Source organism: Polyodon spathula, chromosome 16, assembly GCF_017654505.1.
Source record: "Polyodon spathula isolate WHYD16114869_AA chromosome 16, ASM1765450v1, whole genome shotgun sequence".
In the NCBI taxonomy this organism is placed as follows: domain Eukaryota; kingdom Metazoa; phylum Chordata; class Actinopteri; order Acipenseriformes; family Polyodontidae; genus Polyodon; species Polyodon spathula.
In genome coordinates, this window is record NC_054549.1 from 36,204,160 (window position 1) to 36,222,115 (window position 17,956).

Here is a 17,956-nt window from a genome sequence, read left to right on the forward strand (position 1 = left end):
CACAGTGACACCTGCAAGTATCTGGTTGTCTTAAAACAAACAAACATAAAAAGTAAACCAAGCCAAAACAATGTTGATAGAAATAAGATTAAAAGAGAATCTGTTTTACAGAAGTGTAAATAAATACATACAATTTAAATCACTGATTGTATAGAAGTAGTATATACAGAGCCTGGGCTATTAGACACCAAAAAACAAAACCACACACCTTGCCCATATATAGCTAAACCGTTCAGGTATGATCTTACAACTTTAGTGAATACCTGTATTAATATGGAAAAAATATATATATATATATATATATATATATATATATATATATATATATATATATATATATATATATATATATATATACACACACACACACACACACACATATATATATATATATATATATATATATATATATATATATATATATGTGTGTGTGTGTGTGTGTGTGTGTGTGTGTGTGTGTGTGTGTAACTAAAAATACAATGTTATTTTACTGTTTTGCCTTGCAATGGTCATGAAAAATGACAGTGTGAATACTAAATGCAACCGGACTGCCACTGCAATCTCATTTTGTAGAATCCATATTGTTTTCCAAATAGTGGCACCAATGCCTCCAAAGCCCTGCTCTCACCCTTTTCCGACAGAATCATTTCCAAAGATGCACCCCTCCCTCTTTCAAGGTATACAGGAGGAAAAGATATTGTCATAGATAAACGACAACCCACCTCCCCTAATACAGCAATGTGAATTGGTCCTCTGGTTAAAGCTGCAATTAAATCATGGATATTGCAACTGCAGGAGTACAAGAAAAAAAGCATATTGGTCCCTGCAGACTACCTTATAGGGACATTATCCCACTTAAAATCATGCTCTTGCTCAATGGAAAATGAGTAGTAATTTGTTTAAGCCCTTTATGCATGGCATTGCAGCTAGCTAAATAGATGTCTATGAGGACAAAGCCTACTGCAATCTGGAATGTGTGCATTCTGATAATGGATACAAACCATATCAAAAAATGTGTTGGTTTCAGCTCAAATGTTCCCAATACAAGCATCTTTTTTTTTCTCCTTTAAAATGTAAAAAGCTTAAGTACCTATTTCACATGTATAGGCACCTACTGTATTTAAACAAAAAAAAAAAAAAAATCAATTTGTAGGTTGAGAAGCGTGTTTAGTCTCTTCGTAAATAAATATTTTCATGATATTCTCCATTTGCTGCAGTCAAGTTTTCGTTTTAATCTGCGTCACAAACGTTTTTTCAATCTTTGCACTGGTATGATAATTGTTTAACTCTATAAATATAATTTATATAGTTCTGGTTCCTCTGTTAGAGTGTATATTATTTGCACACAAACTGATCCACGATTTTCGTGCATCGCTTGCACTTCACGTAGCAGCACCAGTGAAACTTGCAGTGGCATCTCTCAACCACTTGTGCTTTGAACTGATCGTAGCCCCTTCCACAGCACATCAGCTCACAGCCGTCCATGCCCTCTGAAGTCTTGTTGCAAAGCCTCCCTTGGGTCCCCAAAGAGCCTGTACTCTCATTCCTCACACAGTAATCAGGGCTCTGGTCCACATAAACAAGGTCGTAGTTGGTCGGTGGGTTGAATCTGTTGTTGACCTGCACCAGTTTGCCTCTGGTATTGAGCTTCATGGCAGCAGCACTGTCATATTTCTCTTTCAGAGCATCCCCAACTTTACGGAAGTCTGCCAGCTGTAGCCAACATGTCTTTAGGCTGCAGGATCCAGAAACACCGTGACACTTACAGGACACGTGAGCAAGATCATACACAGTCTGCAAAGGAAAAAAAAAAAAAAACTAAGATTTTTATCTAACCATCTCCCATGGGTCTCAAGCACAGTACTTCCAGGTTACATTACACACAAGTACATTTGCTCCAACATGAAAAAATGAATCTTTTTCTGTATTGATATTACATATCAATATAACAAATACCGTTTTGAAATTGAATATATTTGGAGCATTTCTATACGTAGAATTGCTCAAACTTATGACTATTCCCCACTTCACATTGTTGACTGAATTACTTAACCTGACTTCACTCATATTAGGCAAACTCTTTCCATAACATTTAAATACAAAGTTTTGATCATAACAGGGTTAATCATACATATTTTGTTTGTGTTGGATCTCAGATCATCTTTAGATGTAAACAAGTTTGTTTCTTTATCACCTGCTTACATTTTCCAGAAGTTTTAATGGAATCCAATGGGCTTGCAAAAATATATATTTAATTAATCACAGTAAAGTGCTGTACATTTCATACTGGCTTTTTGTAATCTGATGGAAATAATGTTTCTAAAATGCAATATTATATGCTTAAAACCATCTCCCAAGATCATAAAGCTAACAAGCAATGCAGTTAGATTTGTGCAAGTGAACATTTTTCCATTGTAAGCCAAAACAGCAACTATTTTAGAAAGGAGGGGTTAAATTTGAAAAACAGGCATAGTTAAATTAAATCTACAGGAATTCTACAGAAAAAGACTCAAACACTTGCGACATGCAGCCCACACTTGTGTAACTATTTAAAATCTGCATCTCCTGGTTGTAGGGGAGTTTCAGTCATACCACCCCAGATGCCTGGACACTAGCAATAAACTTTTGCAAAGAAAATGGGCTGTTTTCATTTTAGAGGAATGATTTTGTTACTTAACTAGAACATTGTATAACCTTGAATAGCCTTTGAATTTCACAATGTTGGCTTTGTAACCTAACATTAACTTGGGTTAGACTTGGGTTTTTCTTCTGCGCCGTGTTTTTAGCTTCAGTCTTTATAATCTTTAAAGAAAACACTATCTGTTTGTTCCAGATTGCAAAAGATGCCAACAATAATACCTCTGACATTGCTCAGATTTGCTTACCCTCCTCCCTGCTTCATTGTTATGCAAGTTCATAGACGTCCTGGCACTCTCGTATGACCCTTTCTGGTAGATCTTTTCTCGTTCTCGGGCATCAACAAATTCCTTAGCAAATCTGAAGCCATAGTCCAGGTTGTCGCCACAGCCACCCCACAGCCAATCACGAGGCAGGTCCTTGGGTCTTGCTGCCCTGCTGCAGCCACAGGTAGAGAGCTCCCCCTCTCTGCAGGCACGACTCACTGCATTCACTACTCCTGCGGCACTGATCGAGTACGTGAAGGCGGTTTCACGACTACCTGGTACCAGGAGAGAACAGGAAAGCTTGTGAAAAAGTGACAGCAAAGCGATTCTTTAAAGAAGGGTTAGGCTGAGGGTTAATACACCTCCGTCCAGCTGGGCAAACTTGTTAACTATCGAATGGACCGAGACCTTCAAGTATAGAGTTTGTGAACAATTTTACTCACATTACATACCCACATTTACTATTTAGCTTGCAAACATTTATTAAATATAGTAATAGATTCATTCAGATTTTACAGTATCACAAAGCGCATATCGTTTCCTAGCATTGCAGCACATAATATATACAACCTGCTGAATAAAGGCATTCTTTAGTTCATGCGCAAAAGAGAAACAACTTTGCAGGATCACACTGTGGGTTTGTACCATGTTTTTGTTTATAGCAGAAGGTACATTTTGAAATTTTACAGGAAAATACAAAAATGGTTGCTCGGACCTCAGTATTGATGAATGCTGTACCAGGCCAGTTTTAATATTTTCTTGGGCAAATGATTGGATTATATAATGTTCTCAGTGTCTACAGCAAGAACCCTTTGTAAAAAAATAAGAATTATAATAATAAAAAAATTCACATAGAAAGGACTTTTCATGTGTGATGGTGTGTCCTGTTGGTAAACATAATAAACCCTCTTATGTATACATTTGGTTTAAGTGGTTAATTGCACAGATAAGTGCTGCTCATTTTAGAAATGTTACTTCTAGCAAACTAATTATAGTTTCTGTATGGGGCAAAGTTTCCGATTTCCAACACTGGAGAAGCCCAGGGGACAGAATCTGTCACAACTGATAACGACAAGCCTTTTCATAAATGCACCAAAACCGGACTCCAAGTAATTATCAAATAGAATAACTTGGGAAAGTATTTGAACTTACTGGTCTTCATAAGTCGAAAACGGTTACTGTCATAGCGGCCGATCACATTTGATATGAAACAGAAATGGTCAGATAGTAAAGGAAACCTGATTACCTTAAATTCTGACAAACACAGAATGTACTAAAGATCAGTGCTGTTCAGTGTTTGCCATTGATGCATTTAGATTGTTTTTTTTTCATTAAGCTAATCTAACATATGTACTAAATTAGAGAATTGCTATACACTGTATACATTGCTCCACTGTAGATGGTTTGGTTTTTTAAAAGCATTGCTGTACCTATTTGCATGACTCTTCCAAAGACGGAGGTGTTGTCCACAGTACTGCAGTTCCAGCGTCTGTGTCTGAATTGATATTGACATTCCTTGATCCCAGTCTTTGCTCCCTCTCCAATATACTGCATATGATCCTGATACAGCTGACATAGCTTCTTCTGCCCTTGGGAAAGTCCTGCCAACTGGCTGCATAGTGGCTGCGCTCCTATGATATAAACCTCTGGTATTTGAACAGGGTTCATGGCCAGAGACCTGGAAATTGAAATACAATATCTGTTATTTTGCAATCAACATTTATTGAGTGGTATACAACAGTATTGTATCACTACCAACACATGCATCTTGTAACAATTTGCAATCTGACTGTTTTAGTAAGAGTTGCATTCAATTTGTGTTTATAAGCCAGTGATTAAATAATCACTGTTTAAGTGTGTACGCTAGAATGTAAAACAGATCATTGTATCCCCATGCCATTTGCCCAATGGAATTGTATGGTAGGAAAATATTAGTAAAATTCAAAACAAGACATCACTATGAAGAATGAGAAATGCAACACAGATATACTGATCCATGGCATGCTTTTGGTTTACCAATATATAAAGAATTCTCTAAAGCAAACAATACTGTAGGTACAAGATACATTTAGCAAAGCCAGCTCAAAAGGCTTGACAGTACTTATCGACTGCATGAAATTTATTTTTTAAAAAGTATGATTCAATGGTAACATTGACTTCAACATTAAGAAAAGACAATCTTATTTATTTTTTAAATATACAAATAAATCTTATTTCTATATGCAAATACTACTGATCTATATTTATTTATTTATTTATTATTTTTGTATTCCAGTAATGATATACCAAGCTGATTATAACCTCAATCCTTGCATTGGTCTTAAATAAAAAATAGTGACCACTTCATCATGTTGCAAATGTGAAGTCAGACAAGTTTCAAACCTAAAAGTAGGATACTTCTATATAGATGGATATAATCATTTAAAAATCAAACTAACCCAGAGATTATACATACCACCAAGAACTTGCCTCTACAGGAACTTGCATAAAGCAAGACAGGAAAGTGATGGCAAATATACAATGTCTTGAAGCCATTACACTTCTTCTGAAAGCAGCACAGGTTAATCCTTGTAGCAGAAACATCCCTAAAGGCTTCTGAAAATACATGAAAAACACAATTATGTATTTGCTGCTCAGGCTTAATAGGAAATGTCAACATAAAAACCAAACACTTGAGAATGGACACTTACAAAGCTAGTGAAATACTGGCTTCAGGGTTCTGTGGAAGACAGGCAGTGATGCTTTAGACACTGCAGTATCTGAAGTCTACTGGTTGCAGAACAGCAATTTAGTGTGTGTGTGCACCTGAATCACATGGATCTGATGGACAACTGCCCTGAAAAGTGGATTGTCCTTTCCAATCAATCCACTACTATAATAGACTTCACTGAAAGGAAGCATTAATTCAAATAAACAAATAAACAAGCAAACAAACAAACCACAGTCCTATCAGCCTTAGACATCTTCCATTAACCAGTATTTCACTCCTGCCCTGGTTGCGGAGCTTTTCCTGTTACAACCATGAAAACTTACTCCAAAGCAATTCCTTCCTGCATGTGTGATGTTGTGCATTTCTACTGCAGTGATAGTTATACTTGGCCACGTCTTTAATACTTACAGCTACTGGGTCAGAAACGCTCCTAGCTTTTTAAATCTCAAACGCAAAACGTTTGAGATTTAAAAGTGTGTTTTCTTTTTTTGTTAGTTTTTTTTTTTTAACATAGGTTTATTTATTTCTTGGAAATTACTTTTTCTAGATACTTCAAGTTTTCTAGAGAGAATACCTAGTTCGAAATTCAATGGGTACATGATTTGAGTCTATTTTTAATCATTAGAGGTCAATAATTGCAGAACTTTAAAAGGTTAAATATTTTAATGTAACAGCTACAGGCAGAATAATTATGTATTGCAGTGTAGAGCTCATTTTACATCTTAATGAGAAGCATATTGCAAACCTTTATGTTTCATTTCTTTATACTTCAACGACGTTAGAATACGGCCATTTAAAGTAAACAGAGTAAAAACTAGGCTTCTATCATAATAAATATGATAAAGATATAGTAATTACTGCATTCTACTATGTGTACTTTATTATAAAACGTTGAAATGATTTAAGCTTAAAAAAATGATACAACATCGTTGAATGTTGATTTAATTTGAATTATGAATCTAAATGTAGTTAACTGTATTTACTTGAAATAGGAGGCGTCTCAGTCACACCAGTAAGTTTGTCCACTTTAATTAAAGATGACCACGAAAGACATGTGTCCACGAGATTAGTTGCCTTTGTTTAGATGCATAAATCGAGATGAAAACCGCGCCCTGAAAATGACTTTAATACCAGTGCGATTCCCGTTTCTTTTCGTGCGCCACACACAGCATCCATGTCAGTGAGCAGTCAGTTCTGTTTTTTGACAATGACCGACTGTGTTCTCGCCATGACAATTTGCCATCTTATAGCGAAGGGTATACTTTTGCAGTTATAAAGTTACAATGTTTCCAAGTTTGCGCAATAAAAAAAAAAAAAAAAAAGTTTTACATTTCGCTACATTGGCTTATTTACCATATGTGTTTTGTTTAAGGCGTATTACTTGAGACCCTGAGTGGGTCATATGTCATGAAATAATCTGATACAAATGTAATTCCTAGCCAGGATTTGCAAAAAAGATGTACTTTTTTTGAACTAATCAAAGTATGTGTTTAATTAGTTAAGAATTACTAATATGAATACCTTAACAACAACACACCCGACTAAACCGATTACTTCCATTTCAATAACTCAAAGCAGGAATCCGCAATTAAACTTTCCTTGTTTCTCCAAAAAGTTATTCATTAAGCCATCACAAATAACGTATACAAACATCATTTTTACATTGTATAGGCCTATTACATAAATAGCTTGTTCAATAACATTTGTTTGTCTTTTTTTTGGTCAAGTAGGCCTACTGTATTTCATATAAACGAGGACTTCACGGTTCATTTTTTAACACGGTGAACATTGGAAACTTTTAAAATGAACTCTAGTGTACCAAGAATAATACTACACAATTAAAACATTACGCCAACGAAAAGGCGCGTGCCTATCTATAATTGAATTATTTTATGCTATTAGGTTAAATAGTTCAGTGTCTCCGCAATTCGAAACGCTGGAATTCCCAGTCGGTTGTAAGGATGAGTCTATGTACCAAGATCCCCTCGTAAACTTTTTAATCATAACACGCATCCCGCAGTATTTATACGCCGAACAAATTCAGCATGTGTTTTTATTTAAACGCATTCTCGTTGACTTATTCCGATACAATCACCACAGGAGCTGAATATCCCTATTTAAAAATGTTTATAAACCGTTGGTCGTAACTAATTAAACTCAAATTATATTTGAAGGAACAGTTTTACCAGATGATTAATATTACAAAAAAAAGTCTATTCAAATACAAATCGTTTTTATAATTATATTTTTAGAAAAAAATACAACATATCAAAATCAAATATAAATACAATTTAATAGTAACTTGTAATATATTCCCAAAGTTAGTTTGGCCAATATATATATTATATATATATATATATATATATATATATATATATATATATATATATATATATATATATAACTTATTATATAACTATTTATAATTTATATATGGAATATATCTATAGAAACTCTTAAATTAACTTAATTTAAAAATAATGATTTGTAATTAAAAAAATAATGAGCCACGACTTAACTTTTTACTATTAAAAAAAATTAAATGAAACAACCTCTCAACACTGCTTATATTTGCGTGTAGACTCGGCGATCAGCGGTGTAGTGACGTTGCTGTCTACATTAGACCATTGGTTTGGAATGACAGCTTCGTTTTAATTGAAACGGTAGCACATTTCACGTCCGCTTGACATATTCGTGTGATCCTGTCCAGTCCAATTTCTCAGGTGCGAGTCCCGCCAAGGGAGGAGGGAGGGGGGAGGGGTCGTTAGTTAGCGTTTATAATTGACTATCATCTGACCAACACTTGGGACTCTCTTCACACGCACAAACCAGGATCTCAACACCGACGCTATTACACTCACTCTTACACTAGCCTTGTGTGAACATAAATACGTATACATCCTGCACTTGTCAGTTATTGTACTGTTGTAAATGTTATGTACATGCCAATGACACATTATTGAAATTGATTCCCAACCCCCCCCCGACCAATGTGACTACAAACTCGTCTTTAAATTTAATTGGTTTATGCAATTGCCTGCACTTGTAAGGTATTAATTTCGCAGCTAACTATCTGGGCCTTTATAGATTATCATCGTATACAGGCTTTTCCCACAGCTAATGAAAGCGCTTTGTACTGTAATATCCAGGTTTCTTCAGTGTATCATCCTACATTAAATTTGTACGGTCAAATAAATTAACGATTTTATCTGTTTCGAAGTTTTGTTATTTTGACTGTTTTAAACATGACTAACAAAACATAGTTGGGTAATGTGCATTTTTTTGCCATCTTCTAAATTTGAAAAAATAAAAATAAAACAAGTTTAACTAAGAACTTACGTCTCGCTTAGACAATACATTAAAATAAACACCGAAATGAATAGGATTTAATGTGTTCAATAAATAGTTTATGTGCAAAGAATGTAAGATATTCGTTTATTGTATTTACCTGTTTCTTAAAGCACCGGTAAAACATAAAATACATTGAGTTTTTTGTATTATGCTGCCATGCGTTTACAGAATTGCTAGAGCGCACCGAAATGCTCCACATTCAGAAACTCTGAGGTGTACACCAGACAAACTGCAGGACAGAATCGGTTCGAATTATCCTTTGCAGGAGAACCAAAGCAGAGGAACGCGATGTTTGTGACAGGTGTTTCCACTCTACCACAACCTAATCAATTCATAGAAATGATCTGCAGCACAAAATCAGCACATTTCAAGAATGTAGCCCAAAGGAAGCCTTTTTTGGCATGTATATCCCAATATAGAGTTACATATTCTGAAAAAAAAAAAAGTTACATAATTCGATTACAGCAGTTTTTATGCTCCCACCTTCTAAATATACGTGCATGTTGGTCAAACATTGAAAAACGAAATAAGTAAACACTGTTACAAGCTAATTTAATAAATAATACTTACCTAGAAAATGATTGTCAATTTAATTTAAAAAAAGTGCCGATCTTAGTATTTTAGTCCGTCATGCCTCTTGTCATAATTAAGAATGTACTGTATTTCACCTAAACCAAATTTGTCCTTACCAGTTCTAGAATGGGATGGTCTTAATTGGGTTTGATTAAGGGTTATGCAAACGCCGCAGTATAGACAATGCGCGTTACATCACCATTTCAAGCATTTTAATGGCTTCCAGATTAACAGTGCGATTGGTTTAAGAAAGATTCCTTCAGTCTGGGGGGTCCAAGCCAACCACACACATATACAACTTGAAGAGAAGCTGGTTTTGTTTTAGTCTTTAACAAAGTCTGCACAAGACAGAATTTGCATGCATCAAAATTGCCAAACACGGTAAGATGTATATTTACGATACGCCGGGCCTGCTTTAACTACATACCGTTTCTTTTTTTTTTTAAAAAACCAAAACCACACACGCTTACCTTACTAAAATGCGCATGTATAACTGTTATAAAAGCTAATTTCAGCATTTAAAAAATCCGTAACATATACACTCATTACGAATTATTTGTCTACCATAATTTATACATTGCTCAAACATCACGTGTGACAGATTAACGCGCTGTAGCCAGTCAGGGCCCTCTACATGAAATAAACTGTACTGTAAAAACGGGCACCAAATTAGAAATTGCAACAACCCAGATCCAGCAGAGGGCGCCATCACCACTAACAAAAAGATCCCACAAATATCGGTTAATAAGCAAACCTAAATGTTATACCAAAGTTAAGTATCACTTTGAAAGTTTGGTATTTTATTTTTAGGTTCAAATTATATATATATATATATATATATATATATATATATATATATATATATATATACACACACACACACACACACACACACACATACATACATACATACATACATACACACACACACGAGAGAGAGGCACTGCCATACGCGACTCTCTTCGAAAATGAATTTATTGGACGAAATTAAAAACAAGACATTTGCAGACGATCTCCTTTTATTCTCGATGTCGTTGAGCACCCTTTGCAGACACTTAAAATGCTTAGCTTGCATATAATTTCAGAAGCACGCAGAACCAATAAGAGCGGAGCAGAGCGAGCTAGAGAGAATAAATAAATACCCAGCGCTGCAGAGAAACCGAATGCGAACGAACAGTTCTAATTTCATGTTTACATTTATGTTAATGTATTATTAACATATTAATGTATTAAATTCACACCACTTTGGGAACACGGATTTTGTGTTCAATAACTCAATGAATATCGTGCAGAAGATCCTGTTAACCACGAGGGACTGTGGGCATATATGCAATAATGAAACGGTGAAAACAGATAACTACAAACGTTCTATGCAATGCACGCCCGACATAAGCCATCACGACTAGCTTCATAAGAGAAATCTGCATACACAATGCCCCTGGACCACCAGAAACACCTACCTCTCCTCTGTGGTCAATCTTTTGCAAACTGAGCAGCCGAGTAATTCCAGTTTTGGCGACGGGAGATGTGTAATTCCTTTACCGACTCTTCGTTGTCCTCAGTGGATTTTTTTTTTATTTGTAGGTTATTTATTTTTTTCTTTCCAAAGAGAACGGGCTATTTTTTTTAAGAACAGTTACTGAAACATGGCTGGTGAACAATCTTCGGAGGCTGTTTGGAGTTGAGAAATTTACACGGGACACCAGGCGCTGCTTTTTAACAGAACTGTGGAGACTAGAGGAATGACGGCTATTTACAATGTCCAAGAGCAATCTAAATAATTAGTGCTTCTAACAAACGTGGGCGTGATTGTGCGGAAACACTTAATGACAAATAAAATATTCACAAGCTACAAAAAGTGCCTTGGGTCAGATGCTTTTTTTATCACTTCGTTCTGATCAACTTTTTGAAAGTTACCTTGTTTAGTTCCAACAAAAGTTCAATTTCGTCCAATAAGTGAGATTTGGTAGCTGAGAAATGTATTTTTTTTTTTATATACCAATTTGCTTCTACCTGCTTAAACAATCAGACGCGTCTCTCCTTTGCAAAAAACAGGCTGCAGTTTTATCCTCCATGCTGAACAAAATAGCAATCCTTGTGGGTTTTTTTTCTTCCCCTCTGTATCAGCCTCGTACAGCTACAGCCAGAGCAAAGGTCCCGTTTCACAAATCCCAGCCTGGTTAAAAACACTGTAAATCATTTCACGAAGATCCTTTTATAAAATGCTCGAAATAGACAGTCCGACTCGGATTGCTGTGTATAAATCCGCATTCAGAGTCTGAGAATACGTTTCTTAACCCAGTTAAAGTTGCGCAAGGGTTTCACATTCGTTTAAGGTATCACCTGCCTCCATGCCTCTCCTCTGCAAAGTAAAAAAAAAAAACCCAAAAAACAGATCTATTGCTGAAAGCCCAGAGCAAAACTTCCAATTGGCGCATGCGCATTTACTACACCCATACTGCTAGATTAAAATTTAAAGCCATAAGGCTCCCCCTGTCTCTCCTACACACAATATATAGAATGAACCCGATTTTAAACACCACTGCTATGTTTTTATGTCCACGACATTTAATACATATAATATAAAAGTGTACTGCATCTTTAAACATAGTGGACCTTTCACACGTGTGTTTATTCATTTATTTTGGCACATTCTAATATAATTCTTAAAAAGCCGGTAATGCTAGTTGGAGGGATAACCCACACGAATACCGGATCCGTATATGCATTTGTATTAAAATGAAGGTTATAATAATAATAATAATAATAATAATAATAATAATAATAATAATAATACGCATTTTAAGAGCACACGATACAAACGTCCTAGTGCATCCAATTATACCTGTGTTATTTGAACACACTGTATTTCACGTGCTTAGTCAGTGGCGTACATATAATAAATAAACTTGACAAGAATAGGACAAGAAGTGCTGGTCATGACCAGCTATCACGACAGCTGCACCTTGCAACATTAATAGGCTCGACATGTTTGATTGTCGGGATGTGAACTCAAACGGGACATTTAAATAGAATAAACTCTCTCTCTCTCTCTCTCTCTCTCTCTCTCTCTCTCCTCTCTCTCTCTCTCTCTCTCTCTCTATCTCTATATATATATATATATATAATATATATACATACAATGTATATGTAGGGGGGGGCTGAATTAAAGTAAATGTAACAACAACAACAAAATTAGTTTTATCAAAAGAAAGAAGAAAGAAGAGAAGAAGAAGAAGAAGGAAGAAAGAAGCAGTTTCTTCTTCTTCTTCTTCTTATTATTATTATTATTTGCCTATATACGTGTTTTGTCTAACGAGACATTCTCTGAATATATTAGCTCAGATCCGGCAGCTTTATGAAATACTGAAAACATGTTAAATTGTGTTATGCTAGCCTGCACCGTCTAGTTTGTTATAGATCAATATTAATTAATTGAATTAAAAGCAACTTTCATTTTCTGGCTCCAGAAACGTTACTTTAAGTTAGGAAATACTTTTTGTAATTAATAATTAAAGCATGCATTATGTCATCTTTACCCAACTTCAAATCTTATGGCTCGATCTGAAAGCTTAGACTTGACCCGGATCGATCGATATATATATATATCTATATATATATTAGATATATATTAGCTATATATATATATATATATATATATATATATATATATATATATAGATAGATAGATAGATAGATAGATAGATATTAGATAGATAGATAGATATAACGTGTACAGGTTATTTTATGTCATTTTGTGCATCGAATACAAAATTACCTTTTTTCTAAAGTCCTATTGAAATCGAACGTATACTAAAATAACCATTTTGCCATGTTTTATCACTTACATAATATCACCGATCGTTTCTCAATCATACGCTCGCTGTTTGGTAAGCAGTAAGCACCAGAGCTAATCTTTTTACACAGAGGGTTGTATAAATATACATAATCTCAAAAACACGTGTGAATTTATAGAAGAAAGACCCATTCTTCATCTGATCGATCGCCAATTACATTCTATGAAGTTAAAAAATAAAATGTAGATGGAAAAACAAATCTCGCTTTTTCTAAAGAAATGTTATCTTCAACATAACAAACACATTACAACACTAACGATTTTATATTGAAACATACATACATATATATACATATATATATATATATATATATATATATATATATATATATATATATATATATATATATATATATATATATATATATAATCAAGACTTATATCTGATATATTATGAAAGGATGTCTGACTAATAGTTTTTTCGACACAATCAAAATTTACGACGAGCTTAATACAGGAAATGTTTTCGATCAGAGCACAGTTTCCAGAAAATTGAGAGGGAAATATAAAATCTTAATCCTTTTCTCAGTAACTATTTTTGGGCGGATCAGTCCGTAACAAAAACAAGACACTCTTATTACCTAAAATAACCCAATAAAGAGCCACCGGCTATTGCCACAGCTCCCCTTTTCATCAAGATGTATTATTCATGCCTGAAAACGCTTGTTTTGTTTCGCAAACACTGCGCTCATAATATACAAGCTCTACAGGCAAAGAATTATACCATTTACAGAGGACATCAACGGGGAACAGTGTGCGAAAAACAAACCCAACGTACGCCCGGTTCAGTAGCGTGTAACACTTTTAACGACATGCTTACCTGATTCGAATGGACTGAATACAGTCAAGTACTTCAGAACATCATGCCATCCGTGATTCTCCACCCGTTATTTACCCCCTCAGAACCTGTATATAATTATTCTTCAATTTTGGAGACTTGTCTCTTGTTTTTAGCTATTTTACCAAACAGAACCTTTTGATATTTTGGGACATGATATTCTGTAAAACTGCCTCTCTCATAACAGCGAAAACCACCTCCTACTGAAGAAAGAGAGAAGACAAGAAAGAAAGAAGATGCATGCTTACCCTTAGTCATACTGTAATTGTGTTAATTCATGCACAAATGCATGCCTTCTACATGTTAACAAATGAATGCATTAGAAAGGAATGCAGAATGAATACATGTAATTAAATCCACATGAATTAACAGGGCTGAATTAAAAATGAATTCCTCCAGAACTCAGAGGAAGTGCAGAAGATATTCAAATGTTATTCTTGTTGTATTCATCCGGAATTCATTATAAATTTGCAGCCATTATTTTAAACTGTTACCTCTTATTATTTTCTGTATGATATCCGGTTGTTCAGATTCCAAACCTGGCACTAAACAGAACGACCAGTCATGACCTCAAGGACAAATGACTTCCCCATTCTGCCCCCAGTTCAGACTGGGCCTCACAAGACTACCATCAGCACTTCCACACCCCCCGTAAACACTGCTGCTATGCACAGAGGCCAGGAGGTTGGTAGCCAGATGAGGACAGATGTTATGCTGGTTTCTTTCAGAATAAAAGGTATCTCAATAAAATGTCACCTCATCATGCCAAGTACGTTATCTTGGAGAGTCTCGAGCATATAATCAACACGATCCACTTTTGCACACATTTCAAATGTTGTTTTGTACTTTAGGTAGAAGAGCTGTTATTCTATATACATGGTTGAAAGGCATACAAAAGCATTATCGTATATCAAGGCAAGAGACAAGAGCTGTTTCAGCTTGTGTTCCAAACATCAAAAGATTAACAACTCAACTCATTCTTAACCTCGAGGTAAGCTTCTTTGCATTTAAATAATCTCATTCGATATCACGATGCACTTAGATGAGGAGATAGATCATCTCATATTCCATACATGTCTGTCCACTGTTATTTAGCCATGTCCCTTGCATTGCATGCCAGCGAGTTTATTATCCTGCCTTCATGTTTTAAAAGCTCCTGTAACTAATTGGTTAGTTCTAATAGGATTACTAAAGGGAAGTAGAATGCACACATCTTTTTGCAAATGTATCTTAGTGTCATCTCCATCTGTTCATATTCGACAGAAGTGAAGGGAACACATTGATGATGGTCAATATATTACCTCCCAAAATGTTTATTGTATATATAACTGCATTAAGCTACATTTCCATCAGTGCGATACAATGAACACTTGTTGAAAAGCACAGAAAAAGCAATTTTAAAGAAACTCAAGGTTTTCATGGTGTAAATGACAATAGCAGCCAGTGGCTGGAAAGACACACTAACCCCCAAGACCTATTAGTAAGACCTTTGGCAAAGCATCACTGATCACTAGCTTTTTAGTACTACATTATATGTAATGATTGAGTTATGGATTACCTAATAGAAGGCAACCGTGCAAATGAAAATGACCACTTTCATAAAATAAAAACCTTTGGCCAATGGATTCAAAATCTCCAACAAATTGAAATGAATGGCAATATTAAGCTTCTATAAGACCTTTCTGCAAGGTAACTTGAACGTGGCTCACCAGCAGGATGTGGAATTGTACTCGACTGGCTTAATCCTTTTATCGAGTAATAGTGCTGGGGTACATCTCATTTCCCAAACCGAGGACAGTTTCTTGTTGTTAGATCTGATGATAAACATGTGCAATTCATTATGATTGGTGAATTGGGGCAGCATTAAAATACCTATATTGCGCTCAACTGTGGCAGCAGCGGAGAAATCAGTCCATTTTAACATCATTAACCAAACGATCTGTTATCAACCTTGTAATGGCCACATTCTGAATAAAAAAGGCCAGCATCTGTGCTCCCTTTTTTGGTAGGAGTTCTACATTCTTCCTGGAACATATATAGAGGACAGCTTTTCTTTAACGTGATAAAACTTGATTCATGTTATATGGCTAGCCAATTTCTATTGCAAATCTGTCTCTGGACATCAATGGGAACGAGATCCATTCCTTGGGTTTCAGATTGATGTCTTTGGAAGAACCGACACACTAAGGTAAAAACTCACCAGACAGTTCAGAAAGAAAGTCACTTTTATTGAATGACTATAAACAAGCTGGCCAGCACTGACTATTCTGATACATACAGTACCAATGTCTGGAATTCTAGATACCTTTTGTTTTACACATCTACTAGACACAGTGTTACAGTAACTGGCTATTACATGCCAAATTGTTGTGGCTTCTTAGTACCATATCACATTCCTTACCATATATTCAATAACACAACCCAGAACATGCCACACATTTGAAGATCATTTTTTCATTTTATTTTGTTTTTTTACAAGAAGCACTATCAACTGAGGGTCTAAAGACACACCAAGAAATACTGACCCATGGTTGCAGAATATCACATTCAAACACCACTCTACACATTACACTGCTGATGTACTTTGTTTGAGGTCTGTTCAATAAACACTGTTTATAAAGGATAATGACCCCACTTTCAGATGAAAGTCAATTAGCAGAGATGTTCACACTGGATACACAGATCTTATTAAATACAAAAAAAAAATCGTTACTGTACAATCAAATTACAGACAGAATAAGTGGCAGAATTCCAAACCAAAAATTATTAAAATTAGTTTAAAATATGGGGGGGAACAGAAGCATTTTTTAAAATAAAATAAAATACAGTGTTCCCCCTTTATAACGCTGTAGTCGGCAGCCATAGTTAAGAGACCATACTGTTTGTGTTCCGCCTTATAATGAGACTGCTAGTGTTAGTGTAAATAGCAGCCATGACCGTGCTGCCTTATAACCTGTTCCACAGTATAAAGGGCAGCCTTATAAAGGGGGAGCACTGTACTTGTGGTGGACCAACATTAAGTCTTTCAGTTCGTCACAGTGTTTATGTAACCCAGAGTTTAATATCTTAGAATAACACAAGGAAATGTTCTGAAATCCACACAATAAAACACACTCAGAATAGTTTTTTTTTTTTTTTAAATCCATTTGGTAGGACAAGCAATCTCTGAAGAGTTCTCATTTGGAACCCCAAAACACGATTTACAATGATCAAATACTGTCACTTAGTGTTGAGAAAAGAGGATTTACCCAACGTAACAACTGCTCCAAAACTGGCACATTACATACAATGAAACTAACAACTGCACACTGCTGTCTGAGTTCCATTTTCTACTATACAATAGATTCGCCTGGCAGGAAATCCCTACTTCAAGTATTAATGGTGATGTTAAAGAATAAAAAAACTTCAAATGGCATTTTCAGAGGTTTTTTTCATACTTAATCTTGTTTTACTTATCTTTCTATGTTAGCAAGTCCATTTTGTGGTTCTCATAGCAATTAATAAAACTGAAGAGAAGCTCAAAGCACCTTAAACACAGATTATCAAAAAAGTATAAGAGCCACTGCAATAATAATGCAGAATGGTTGCTGACATCATTCAAATTGTAAAGGTACAGTAAAAAAAACCCCAAAAAAACAAACAAAAAAAATGTGATTTAGAGCAACTTTCTCTGCAAGTAGGGTTACCATATGACTTTGTGGACCTTTTTAATTCATACCACAATG

At 35.2% G+C, this 17,956-nt stretch overlaps 1 protein-coding gene across 2 annotated transcripts; it reads right to left on the bottom strand.

Moving 5' to 3' along the window:
• Window positions 1-439: 439 nt before the first annotated feature.
• Window positions 440-11,892, bottom strand: LOC121329260 (protein Wnt-5a). Of its 2 annotated transcripts, none has more exons than XM_041274782.1 (5): window positions 10,998-11,892; window positions 5,359-5,498; window positions 4,334-4,581; window positions 2,886-3,178; window positions 440-1,794 (listed from the first exon to the last, which is right to left on the bottom strand). In XM_041274782.1, exons 2-5 carry the CDS (start codon window positions 5,484-5,486, stop codon window positions 1,336-1,338), a joined length of 1,128 nt encoding a protein of 375 aa, XP_041130716.1. In that variant the 5' UTR covers window positions 5,487-5,498; window positions 10,998-11,892; the 3' UTR covers window positions 440-1,335. The 2 variants fall into 2 exon arrangements, with proteins under 2 accessions (XP_041130716.1, XP_041130717.1); XM_041274783.1 differs by lacking the exon at window positions 10,998-11,892 and adding an exon at window positions 9,535-9,551.
• Between the last annotated feature and the right edge of the window lie 6,064 nt (window positions 11,893-17,956).

Excerpts from the sequence above, each read along its gene's own strand:
- LOC121329260 (XM_041274782.1), bottom strand. The coding sequence starts at position 5,486 with ATGTTTCTGCTACAAGGATTAACCTGTGCTGCTTTCAGAAGAAGTGTA. Across the intron at positions 4,582-5,358 it reads GTAGAGGCAAGTTCTTGGTG|GTCTCTGGCCATGAACCCTG; the intron begins GTATGTATAATC and ends TTCAATTTCCAG. Across the intron at positions 1,795-2,885 it reads ACAATGAAGCAGGGAGGAGG|ACTGTGTATGATCTTGCTCA; the intron begins GTAAGCAAATCT and ends TTTCCTTTGCAG.